Source organism: Schistocerca nitens, chromosome 3 (genome assembly GCF_023898315.1).
Source record: "Schistocerca nitens isolate TAMUIC-IGC-003100 chromosome 3, iqSchNite1.1, whole genome shotgun sequence".
NCBI classification, from domain to species: domain Eukaryota; kingdom Metazoa; phylum Arthropoda; class Insecta; order Orthoptera; family Acrididae; genus Schistocerca; species Schistocerca nitens.
Genome location: NC_064616.1, coordinates 904,092,118 through 904,106,237, shown reverse-complemented (window position 1 = coordinate 904,106,237; position 14,120 = coordinate 904,092,118). Strand labels below are relative to the sequence as shown.

Here is a 14,120-nt window from a genome sequence, read left to right as displayed (position 1 = left end):
AATGTACCAGTGTCCTGTTTGGTTACTCTCCCATACAATTCAACACCCATTAACGTCATCATCTTCTTGTGAAGTAAATATGACAAAATATTGTTTTGGAATGATTATTTCTGATAAAATGTGTGCATTGTAAAGGTATGATTCATAATTTTCAGTATAATACACATTTTACTTAGCTTCTTGGGCTTCTAAAAACAAATTTCTGTATTTCGAAACTATACGTGTGTACAACAGGCAGTTGCCATTTCTCATTGATCTGTGTTGACATTCTACATTTTATGTGAATTTATGTTTTCCGCATTATCTGAGTAATTTTCAGTCCTTTTAAGATTTCCATTTTTTTGGTGCCACCAATTTCTCCAAATTCATTCTTGTGTTCTGATGCACTGGAGGAGTGATTTGTGTTTTAGCTTCTTAAAATGAAATACAAAGCAAGGTGGAGCAGTCGTAAGACACTGGACTGGATTCTCGTGCAGGAGGACAACAGTTCTAATTGCCATCCAGTCGTATCTTCATTACATGTGCCTCATTGATCAGCCAATAATATGCATTGACAGGGATATATGGTAAATGGGAGGTACAGTTTAGTAGTTTAAAGCAACTGATTCTTTGCTTACAAGGGTGGTATCTATTTACTGTGAATACTGGTCAGTGTTGTTATCCAGTTAGTATATCACTTATTGTTAAATAAAACAAATAAATAGAAAAACTTCTTAAAATTTTTACTTTTTAGTCAGCAGCATACTTAAACAACGACAAAGAGTTAATGTTAACACATTGGAACTGCACTGTGCACGTTTCGGATAAGATTACTCTCATGTGTTCAGATTCATTAACTCCATTTATAGCTATTAGTTGCTATTCAGGAATTTGCACCTGTCTTTACTTACAGTAAGTCAGCTGAATATAGTAGTTTCTTGAAGATGGGGTGATAGGTTTTTTTTTTAATGCGTGTTTGTAATTTTGTTTCAGTCTGAGAAATTGAAGCAGCTCTTAAATCAGGGGCGATACAGAGTGATGCCTGCTAATGATCCAATAGCAGCTCTACAGCGAGATAGCTTTGCAGCAGCAGAACCTAGAGTTGATGAGGCAGAAATTCGGGCCATTGCAAACCAGCAAATGGCAACATTGGACAACTTGATTTTACAACATCGTCGAGCTCAGATAAAACTTGGTCGTATTTTGAAAGAAGCAGAGGAGAGGCATCGCAAGGTGAATGATTCTCTCTTCACCTTCTGCTTAGTATTTCATACAATTAAAATCTCTCAGTCCATATAGGCCTAATGAAACATTTGGCTATAAATTTAATTTAAATATTGTTAAATTTTTTGTTATAAGATGGAATACTATCTGCACAATTTTGCAGCTTTTGTGTTAGAAGATTATAGCATCGACTGCATTGATGTATGATGGACAAATATAACACAAGGGAGCAGAAATGTCAGAACTGTAACACAAAGTGCCCCAGCCATGGCTTGACTATTATTTTTACTATTTATTGGAGTTAAGATGTGCTGATAGATGTATAATGTAAGCTGACCTGCCAGAATTAAGAGATTGTGTAAATATCTCAGTATTTTCATTGTAACTTGAGTTTTATTTCATACACCACAGAATTAGACTGACTATAATTCAGAACACCTTGTGAACTTAAGGAATATGGGTGCTGTTTTTCAAATACATTGCACGTTCTGTGTCTGTAATCTTACTTGCCAATTGGCTGCATGCGAACGGCTGTTGACATACGCGATAGAGCCCTGCAGTCCCATCACACGTCATGGTGTAAGCACTACAAACATTGCTGGATGTACCCTCATATGGTAAGAGTTGAAAACATGTAATGGACCCAGAAACATTGTAGAGCAGGATCGTTTTGGCAGTGCAGATGTTACGGTGTGGGGAAGCATAATGCTGCATCGGGATATGGACCTCCAAATCTTTGAACATGGCATGCTCACTGCTCAGTGTTATTGTGGCACTGGATTCCTTCCTCATGTGCACCTTCCCTGGGGTGCAATCAGCCCTGACTTCATTTTTTTGGATTACAATGTGTGGGCACATCGAACAGTGCAGGTGGAACAGCTCTCGGAATGAGGGGATCTTAGACAAGTGAACCAGCTCGTGTGTTCCCTCGACTGAAACCCCACCGCCAATGTGTGGGATGTGTTAGAGAGACATATTGTAGCATGCCTACATGCACCAATGACCATCCAACAGTTTTAAACCATGCCTTGTGGCCAGCATGGGAGATTGTTGCAAAGAATGCAATGTCATCTGTGGTGATCACACACCCTATTAAAGACCATTTTCTCACTGTGTGCATTTCGTGTGCAGGAGACCACCATAAATCACAGTGACTTTTGTGTAATTATTGTGTGTGAATAGAAGTGTAATTATTGTTCATCTCACTGAATATTTGTTTCAGTTCCCTTCCGTACTATACTCAAACAGTTCTGTCTATGTACGGCCCAAGTTCCATCAAGCTATGTTACCTGACAGTGACACATCATGTGAAAGCTCTATTCCTCCTTAATTTTGCAGGCCCAGGCCCAAGCTTACGATATTTACAAAAACTTTAATTTTTGAATATGAAAAAAATTAAGGAAAAGTAATGTTATATGAAAAATACATACGTGTATTTCTTGTTTTCGTTATTTGGGGTGTAGTGTCTGTTACAGCTGTTCATGGATTAAAGGTTAGAACCAAATAGTCCAAACTATCTGTGGAACAGTTTGCCATAACTTGAAGGGAAAAAAATAAAAGCTGAACCAAATTTTTTTAATGTGAAGGAAAACATTTGTTTGCAGAGTCTGAACATGAGTAAGGACCAAGAAGAATGTGAGCCATATAGGACAGCCGAGATAAAAAAAAAATCTGTTCACACAGATAGAGATAAGATATGAAACGAAACACTGAAGATGACATTAACTGTTATACATTGATGAACAGATTTGACACCAGAAAAAATGGGTAGGGCTTCTGAATAGCAAGGAAGACAACGGGATTGAGAAAATTGATTATCAGTTGAAACCTGCGCTAAATGAAGTTATGTTTTAATGTTTGTTTGGTGGAACAGACCAGCAGACAGCTTAGATTTCTTGAAAGAATAGTAATTTATAATAATAATAATAATAATAATAATAATAATAATAATATATGCTGATAAATTGTGTGGTGTTTGTATCTAAATATGTTTCGGTCTACTGCATGCTAGAAGACCCATAATATTATCTCTGTGTTCTAGATTGTAATACTTCTCATTTTAATTTTCTTTCATAAGTAGTTTTTGTAGATTTCTACACAATGCAATGAATATATAAGAAATAAGTTATCAAGACTTGGGAAAGAAGAGTATGCGGAATGAAAGTAACTGTATAATATGAAACACCAGCTAAATTTTCTACTGGTACATAATAAAATTATTCAAAAAATCACCAGCCATGGTGGCTGTTTAAAAGTAAATGCTGGATTTTACATTACTGCATAAGCTAAATCAATTTTATTTAAACATTTTGAATAAAGCTTCTATTTATGTTTTATGTAATGATGTTACAGGTAGTTCAAGAACTAGATGAAGAAAAGAGAAAACATGAACATGATACAGCTCAGGGTGATGATATTACATATGGGTTGGAAAAGGAACGTATGAGACTGAAACAGGTATGTACTGAGACAGTTTCTACATGTATAATGGACCATTATTTTAATAGTATTGTAATGCACAGGTTGTAAGAATCACAGTTACAACATTGAAATAACGAAATGGGTAACAATTTCCTTAGATAAAAAATAGCAGCAGTTTATGGAAGTTTATGAAAGTAATAACTGTTGTAAACTTGAAACGATAGTGTACGTTACATAGAGCAAAAATCCAGCGTTTTGAGTTTGTAACAAGACCGGGCACAAGATTCTATCAGTAACATCAAATGTTTCCTGAGAGTTACATTATGTCCTCATTTCAGCTCTAAAAATGACGTATAATGGAATACATGGTACAAACACAGAGTTGTATCAGTGTACTCATCGTAAATATATTTGTCCATTACATGATATTTTGAGGCAAAATATAGCAAAGTATTTTTAGTATTAGGTTTTTACACATTTTCTCTGTTCTTACCTCTGCTCTGGCACTTCTGATGCAGGACAAATCCTGCCTCCTACTATATTGCCCCCTCTCTCCTCCCCCTCCACACCACCTATGTCACGTCTTTCCTATGTCTTGCAGTAGCTTCCTGTCACCTGAAAATGAAGATAAGGCAGATGTGGGAGATGGTAAATTGCTCTCTTTCAGTTTTTATCAAACAAATTTGTATGTGTGGAAATTTTGATCCATTCACATTTTAACCTAAATATACTGCAAATGACATACTGTCCTCTGTTTCCAATATGGAGTGAGTTTCAGGGTTACTTCAATCAATGTGATGTTATTTTGGCAGCTACACTTAAAGATTTTGTAGGTCAGAAGCCTAAAAGCACTGAGAATTGTGAATTTTTGTGGGAATTGTCCATTTGGATGAAGCCAACTACATTTGCTCCATTTCTGCATGTCTCACTCAGCCAGGCAACCCAACTAAAAATCACAGATGTTGTTTACTAAAAGGGAAGTAGACTGGCCACAGAGGCATATATTACGAGCCTCCACTGAAGCTGGTAAACAGCCACATGATGGCAAGTCTTGAAGTTGAGTCACGATACTGCCATTTGATACCACTGCTTGTTCTCCACTGGAGTGAAACTACATAGATAAATTATGGGACAGAAGCCATTTGGGATACGTGCTAAGCAGATCACTGGGTGCAAGCGATACCATTGTTTTTCTTGGCACTGATTTGTCAGAAGGTCCAGAAATAATTTAGATTTCTTGGGATGTGGAATTAACTGTGTGCTGCACTACAGTGTTAACTGTGTTTCATAACATTTTAGCTGAGCTCTGCAACTTTGTTAAAATTTATATAGTGAATTTAAGAAAAAGTCTTCCTTGTATAATAAGATACTGCAATGTGTGTATTGTTGAGAAGTATGATGCAGTGTTCCTTCGGACATGCATGAATATCCCAAGGAATAGGCAGTGCAGTGACTACAGCCATTATGAAAGACATGAAATGCGTTCACAGCTGCAAATATGGACAACCACCAGCTGTATAATGGAATGATGGCAATGAAGATTTGTGCTGGACCAGTACTCAGACCAGGATTTCCCATAAGGCTATCCAAGCATGACTCACAGCCAGGCCCAACTTTTGTATATCAACAACAATGAGTCTACAACCTATACTTGTACATCCATTATGTATATTTCTGTATAGGGATACATTGTAATAGTCACCTGCCCGGTGTTGGCTGTTCGGAAAATTGCATCATACAAGACAAGTACTGCAATATTGTATTTATCCGCCAACACTGGCAAGTGACTTTGTATTAAAATTTCTCCTCTTTATGGAAATATATATAATAGCTGTATGACTGTAGGTTGTAGAAGACAATTTCTCCTCTTTATGGAAATATATATAATAGCTGTATGACTGTAGGTTGTAGAAGACACACAGATGAAGACATGTGGAAGTTTGGGTCTGGCCGTGAGTCATGCTCAGGTAGCCTAATGGTAAGGTGACCACTCACGATAAGTGGGAAATCCAGGTTTGAGTCCTGGTTTTACACAAACTTTCATTGTCATCATTCCATTATATAGCTGAGGGTTGTCCACATTCACAACATTTCATCCTTGTGTGATGTTCCAAGCTATAATTATTCTAAAGTGCTTTATTCATGGTAAAGGGTTTCCATAAATAATGAGGCCAGTGTTCAACAAACTTTGCTGTTTTTTTTTGGATTTATTCAGTAATAAGCACATTGGTGTATGAAAACTAACAGTTATAGATTACACAAACACAGTTCTTATAGAGAATTCAGACTGCAAATATCACAGGCTTTCACCAGCCCTTAACAAATTAAAGTTAACTACAAGCACTACTATATCGCAACTTCATCCCACTAAACACCTTCGTCTTGTTTTGTAGCTCTACATGGTGTCTAAATTGGATAATATTTATACAAATACTACAACAATTATTTAAATAGGTTTCTTTCACGCAGTTTATGTTAATGTAATTTTAGTTAATAACACAATTAAATACCTTTCCTTAAGCCTCTTAGTAATTCATATGCCTTTTTAAAAATGTTAGTGGTCCTACTTTTTATGGAACAGTAGCCAAAACATTGGTAGTTTTATTACACTTCGCAGCCACACATGCGGAAGGATTTTATTGGAATGGACTTGAGCTGTGAATGCAATGCTCTTATATTAAATAATAATCATTATTTATATAAACAATGAAATCTTTAAATCAAATCAAATTTCAAATTATTTCATGTTGGGTGAAATGAAATGCATTTGTCTAACCACTGTAGCTCACTATTCCAGAAAAATTTATTAGCTGTGTCAACATTTTTAGAGGAAATTTTAAATGTCAAGCTTTTATGTAAAACAGAATTTCCTTAGCAAAATTTTCTACACCATAGGAACCGGTAAAACATAAATTACTCTCTGTATACTAAGAAACTGGAAAACATCCAGTGAAATAATTGTGACATTTACTTTCTATTTGTCTGAAAGTAAACTGCAGCAATGGGGAAGAATTATTTTAGGAGTGATACTACAGCAAATGGAGATACACTTTGGTAAATTTCACTTTGTTTGCTCTGTAGTGGTCTCTGAATGTGTTTAAAGAGTTCCTTATCTAAGAAATGCAAAGTATTTGAGCAAAATAAGTGTTGTGCCATGAAATTCCTCATATGCTCAAATTGTGTAGTTTTCTTTCAAGATATCTGCTGCAGGCATTTAGCCAATAAACAGTTCATGTCAATTCACTTTTACTGAGAGTGTGATAAAGAGAGTAGCAAAAAATTGCAGTCCAGTAGATGGACAACATTAAATTAAATTAAATTAGATTGGATTAGATTCAGTTTTCGTTCCATAGACCCAAAAATGAGAGGATTCTCGCAGGTGTGGAACGTGTCAGAAAGTATAACATAAAAAATGTAGAACATTCGAATATACTGCTCACTTCCCTGATCATTTGTCAGAAGATAATCAAAATATGTGAATACATCACAGTGAACTGAAATTGCTAATATTAACAGAATTAATATACTTTCAGAATGAAACATAGTTATGCACTTTTAATAAATGTATCAGACTCAAAATATTTAATCTTGACTGTTGTTACCAAGTGCTGTCAAAAACGAAATCTGACATTTTTAGTTAAGCTGGTCTAACACTCCCTGTTAAGTTATTTAATCTATAGAGTAGGAGTTGCATATCAAAAAATCTTTCCTACTCCGTTTAAACTGTGCTTTATCTGAAATCAAGTTTTTAATGTTTGCTAGCAATTTATTGAAAATGTGTTGGAGCAAGGTAAGTGATTTTAGGTCTTAATGTTAATTGTTCGTATTCCTAATATTGATACTATGTATTGAGCTATTGGTTGGAAATACACACAAATTACTTACAACTACTTTCATTAAGGAATAAATATACTGAGAAACAATGGTTAGAATACCTAGTTCTTTGAACAGGTTTCTACAGGATGTTCTTGAATTTACACTACAATTGAATGTTACCCTAGAAAATGATCCCATATGACACAGTAGAATGAAAGTAAGCAAAGTGTGCACTTTTTTTAATGTCTCCTACATCTGACATCATTCGTATTGCAAATACTGACTTGTTTAGGCGCTACAGCAATTCTGTGGTATGCCCTTCCCAAATGAGTTAATAATTAAGTTGTAACTCCAGAAATTTAACACTGTCAACCTCTTCGATCTGCATGTCTTCATTTGTTATACACATGCTGGAAGGAAATCACTTACAGTTTCTGAACTGTGTGTAGTGTGTCTTTTCAAAGTTTAATGACAGTGAATTAGCTTTAAACTATTTATTAATGTCAGTGGAAATTTGATTAGGTACCATTTCTAAACCTATACTGGACTTCCTATTTATGGCAATATTTGTATTGTCTATGTACAAAATAAACTAAGCATCTGACAATGTAATACACAAGAGGTCATTAATATACACAATGAAAAAGCCATGTACCCAGGGTGGAACCTTGAGGAACACCACATGTAATTAATTCCAAATCAGATAGAAGTCAATTTGTTATCTAATGAATTAATTACTTTCTCACTTTACATGCAAATAGCTGTCTCTATATTGGAACCCTGAAGGCACCCAAATTTTGTCTTGGACAATACATGATTTGCAGATAGATGCTAAAGAGGGCACTTGAACACAACTTTTTCAAATATTTTTGAAAAAGCTGGCAAAAATGAAATTGGTCAATAGTTTGACGGTATCTCTTTATCCCTGTTTTTGTAAAGAGGCTCAACTTCAGCACATTTTAACCAGTCTGGAAATGTTTCAATGATAAAAATTGATTACACAAATAACTTAAGATAGAACTCAGCTCATATGAGCACTCTTTGATTCACTTTGTTGATATGTTATCATAACCGCTAGACTACTTTGATTTTCAGGATTTTAGGATGGATGTGTGGGAGACGTGAGCGTCATTTCCATTTAACTGAAGTTATTTGTAAAGACTGGTCTCAGATACTTCATTGTACTGTTTACCGAACCTGATAACCCCAAGCTGTCAGTATCACAAACAATGTACTTGTTTAAGAGATTTGCAACACTACATGCACTTGTTACCACTGTCTCGTTTATTTTTAGAGCTAGCTGTTACTCTTCCTTTTTGGCTCCACTTCTCTCTCTCTCTTTACTATATCTCATATAGTTTTTATTTTGTTGCCCAACGTAATTACCTTTTTCTCATAATAAAGCTGCTTAGATTTCTGGATTACTTGCTTCACTGTTTTTGCAGTATTCTTTGTAATGCTTTACAATGCTAATATCAGAGCTGTTCCTGGATAGTAGATGCAGTGTCCTTTTTTCCCACATGATATCTTTATTCCTTGTGTAATCCGTGGTTTATTTTGAGATTTCTGTTTGAATTGAGTTACCTTTGAGGGAAAACAATTTTCAGGTGATGAAATAACTTTATTAATGAATGCTTTGTGTTTTCAGTTTGGGTCAGATATATTGTAAACATCTATCCAGTTCATGTCTTTGAGCAATCTCCTAAAATTCTCAATCTTCAACCGATTTATTAACCTCCTGCACTCAGATTTCGTAGTTAGTATATCTTTTAATGATTCAGCATTTAACATAAGATGATACATGCCATCGGATAGTCCTTTTACTATTGGTTAAAACCAATATTACTTTTTTCCCTAGATTTGTCTGCAGAGGTATTATCAATAGCAGTCTCAGAGCATTTACTTATCCTAGTTTAAAAGTTCACAGTAGGAAGTAAATTGAATGACAGTATCACTGATTGATTGCAATAATTGTTCACTGACAGAGCTTTTCAATAAATGCGCATTAAAATGACCACCAACCACTCTTTCCTTGTTTTTTCCTGTGAGATGGGACAAAAGATCTTCCAAATTTTTTATGAAGAGGTTAAGGTTCCCTGAAGGTGCTCTGCATATACTTCCTATTATACAGGACTTATATGAAATAATTTGTCTGTTGTACAAGCTTCTAACTCGTGCTCTGAACAAAATTTATAATATCAGTATTGTGGAAATTAAAACAGCGTCTGACAAATGTGGCAACTCCTCCTTTCTCCATATTTTCTCTATAGAAGTAAGAGGCCAACTTGACTCCTGTAAGATTTAACATATCTATGTCAGTAGTCACACGATGTTCAGAGAGACAGATTATATAAACTAGTTTGCTCAACTCTAATTCTTCAACACAAATAAGCAACTCATTAAGGTTACCCATCAATCCTTGGCTATTCTGATGCAATAAGGATAACTGATTTTGTACACTGGCTGAATTATAAATGGATGAACCTAATTTTTCTGTTGATTTTTTGAATATCCCCGTTTCAATCTGGGACTGTTTGCATGGATTGTACATTAAAATTTGCTTTCTGGCTGCCTCTTTTGTCAATGTGAATGTTATTTTCAACCTGTCTCCGAACATCTTTTGTTTCTGCCCTCTCTACCGTAAAAAAAGTGCTTTTCTGTCACATGTAACCACTGGTACTTTACCTCATGTGATACTGCCCCCCCCCTCCCCCCAACCTCCTCAAGTCATTTGTTGTTAGACCAGGCAGTTTTTGCTTCACTTTCTTGTAGAGGTGAAAGCGATGCCTAGTATGGTCCCCCCTTATTGAGAAGTCAACAGGTACCACACCAATATGAGACCCTGATTTAAACAGCTGTTTCACCTCAAAATTAACTTTCCTAACAGTAGAGTTTAAATGAGACAAGCCATGGCATCTCGGAACAGATAAAAGTCCAACACCAGTATGTCTCACTGCTGAAGCTGTCTTTACCAGGTTACCCTCACTTGAAGAATTAGGTTTCTTATCTATGCTGTTGCCTGCCCTACCAACTATTATCACAGTATCCTTCTTTGTGAAGTCTTTGTAGAGTGAACCTACATCCTCTTATCACCTGACCCAGACTTGCACTAGGTTTAAATAAATCTGGTAACCTGACCCTTGGCCATCATGCAACTCGGGTTACCCACCATTCAGAGGCTGTTGCATGCAGTGATGGTTACATTGACTTGTAAATAATAGATTTCAGCTATCAGTCGTCCTTTGGAATTTTTATTGGCAGATCTAGATTTCAGCTAGAAACTAGCCACTCTCAATGCACTATCATTTTTGATCAATGCATTTAATGCCTGTTGGTCGGGCTTTTTGAAAGTTTGTTGTGTCGTGTCTACTTCTATGTCCACATGTGGCTCATCGGTTTCCAGTTGTGACAGCAGTTCAAACGTGTTTTCCACATTAACAACTAAACTCTCTGAGAAAGTCCTATTCCTATTTCTTCTGTAACCTGTTGTTACTTCCCACATTTCTTTCCCCTTCTCCCCCCGTAACCTTTCCAGATCTTGTCAAAATACTTCATGGCTGAACTGCCAGATATTAGTGTTCAACAGGCATGATATTTCGGCAAACAACCACATAGCCATCGTCAGGTAGACTGATGAACCAACTGATTTGTGAGGAGAGGGGGGATGGGGGGGGGGGGGGGGCTGGCTGGCACCGTGCTTTTATCTCCTGCCCGTTTCCCTCTGATCAGTCACCCCATCGGCTGTTGGCACCCAGCATCCCTAGCCCCACAGCACCTACTGATCCAGTGTTCTGTCCCAGATGCGCATACTGCCGACACTTCAGCCATTCCTCTGCCTGCCTCCAAAGTCAGTTTTTTGTATAATGTTTATTTATTTTATTTATTTACACATCAAGTTCCATAGGACCAAATTGAGGAGCAAATTTCAAAGGCCATAGAAAGTGTCAGTAACTGAAATTACAACATAAAAGTAATAATAAAAAAAATAAAATGTTCATGAACCCAAAAAAAGTCAATACATAAGTTTAACAATCAACAATACTACAAGAATCAGCTTCATTTTCAAGGAATTCCTTGACAGAATAGGAGTGATCCATGAGGAAACTCTTCAGTTTCGATTTGAAGGTGTGTGGATCACTGTTAAGATTTTTGAATTTGAGTGGTAGCTTATTGAAAATGGATGCAGCAGTATACTACACACCTTTCTGCACAAGAGTTAAGAAAATCCAATCCAAATGCTAGTGTGATTTCTGCCAAGTATTAACTGAGTTGAAGCTGCTTATTCTTGGGAATAAGCTAATACTGTTAACAAGAAATGACAGTAAGGAATGTATATATATTGAGAGGCCAATGTCAAAATACTGAGACTCGTGAACAGGGGTCGACAAGAGGTTTGTGAATTTACACCACTTCTTGCCCAAACTGCCCATTTCCGATTCCTCTTCTTGACCGTTCTGACAGCAGGGTCCCACGCCTTGCTAAGTATGTACCCGCTATCACGATTTATCTGTGGTTCCCTTACTCGAATCTCAAGAGATTCCTTGATGACACAGTTCCAGAATTTGGAGGTCTGTGACAGAACCTTGGTGTGGCTGTAGTTTGTTCCATGCAGTTCAATCAGGCAACGTTCTGTGACTGCCGATTTGTTAGGCTGCTGAAATATGGTATGGCATTGTTGTTCTTGGCAATGATATTGTACAGTACGCACAGTCTGACCTATGTAAATCTTACCACAATTGCAGGTTATGTGATGGACCATGGATATCTGCAGTCCAAGGTCATCTTTCACACAACCAAGTTGTGCCTGTGTTTTGGCTGGTGGGCGGAAGACCATCCTTACGTGGTGTTTCCGAAGAATTCACCCTGTCTTGCTGGATAACGTGCCACAAAAAGAAATGAATGCAACGCCGGAGTCATCCTGAGACTCCTCTTCCGGTTCCGCTGGTCGTATGGAGGGTGTAGGACATAAGGCTCTCTGAATTTTGCCACTCCTTGTAGTCATTCTTCTGGAAAACTGCCCTCAGATGTTAAAGTTCTTCGTTGATACTTCAGTTATCATAGTGCGAGCCCTATGTATCAGTGGTTTGAACACGCCATTCCTCTGAGGCAGATGACGGCAGCTGTCAGCATGTAAATATAGGTCAGTATGTGTCTTCTTCCGATAAGCGTGGTGGCCCAAAGTGCCGTCTACTCTTCTTCTGACCAGAACATACAGAAAGGGGAGCACTTCCTCCTGTTCCGCTATCTTCCTATGTCCACAGCCAATCCTGTACAACCATTGAGCCTTATTTATTTCCGCAATTCCCATGCTACTACAATCATACACATGAAAGAAACTGCAACGACCCTCACACCACACCCTGGATCTAACAATCCAATTGCAACTCATACACTTCTCTCTCATGGCACTCAAATTTTGGCTTTGGCCTAAATTAAACAAGAATAACTTCCTTGACTATTTATGTGTATATGTTAAACAAGAATAACTTCCTAGACTACTCAGTCAATATATTAAATTTCTTAAAAAGATTATGCCTAAAGTTTGGACACTAATTCAAAAATTCTGGAGAAGTAGAACGTACATACTGTAATGGATCACTCTGTTCATGCTAATGTGCTTTGATTTACATGCATGGCATTCATACTTAATTTGAAGTATGCAAGATTGATATATTCCATACAGGTAAAAAAACTAAAAACAACCACTGTGGTTTTAACTTCTTTATACACTCTTGCAGTACAGTCTTTGATCTAAAACTTTGTCATTGGCTGGCTGTTTCAGAGAATAAGTCTGTGTAATTTCCTAAAGTTGGCAATAAAACTGTCTGCACTGTAGAATGTGGAAGTTTCCGAAGGAAGTGTCATTCTCTGCTTAAGCTGTTGTAGCCTGCTCATTGTTTAATGGTAAAATGTGTGGTTTAGTAAAGTCGCAAGTTCAGATTTAGCGCCTTTCTTTAATTTTTAAACTGCAGTTTGGGTGTCTGCTAAAAATATCAGTCTGATACCCCTAAGATAATTTGCTTCGCTTTCTAATTCACCAGTAATAGGAAAACCATCCAGAAACATTTCCACAAAAGAGCTTGTTGCTGCATTAAAATAAAAAGTTCATGCTTGAGAGTTTGCTCACTGTACTGTGGCAACATGCCACTGGTCAGCCGACATCAACCACCTGGCACTGTTTGGCGTCCACCAAATTGATCATGATTTGGCTCTCTTTGGACACATTTCTACTCTCACCTTGGCCAGTGTAGAATAATTTATTATTGTAGTTAAATTTTCCAAACAAAATAACGTTGATAAACCAAGTTAACAAAGAGCAATAATACAACACGTGTGGGTTGCAACACGTGTCTGTTTTAATTGCCTTTTTTTTTTTTTTTTTTTTTTTTTTTATATTTGGAGTTCCACTACTTACCTTGCAGTTACTTGTTAGTTGAAGCTAATGAATGTTGTTTTTAAGAGTTATAAAAAATAAGTATTGCAAGTGTAAAAAGTCTCTCATTTGTGGTATGACACTAACAAACTAATGGAAAAACGCTACTAAAATATGCATTCTACTACCACAAGCAGTACTGCACACATTCAGTTTTTTTCATTTTCTTCGTGAGCTTTTGAGCCTGCTTTTTTGGTCATTTTGTGTGATTCCCATGCACTGTAGACTTACTTGATTTGGAACTTTT

General features: G+C 36.7%; 1 protein-coding gene across 12 annotated transcripts in view; it reads left to right on the top strand.

Annotated features, from left to right (window-relative positions):
• Positions 1–14,120, top strand: part of LOC126248961 (CTTNBP2 N-terminal-like protein) — a 211,910-nt gene that overhangs the window by 74,246 nt on the left and 123,544 nt on the right. For all 12 annotated transcript variants that reach the window (XM_049950504.1, XM_049950498.1, XM_049950506.1 and 9 more), the window contains 2 exons: positions 973–1,212; positions 3,556–3,660. In XM_049950504.1, the coding sequence (XP_049806461.1) occupies positions 973–1,212; positions 3,556–3,660 (345 nt within the window). The remainder of the gene's footprint in view (positions 1–972; positions 1,213–3,555; positions 3,661–14,120) is intronic.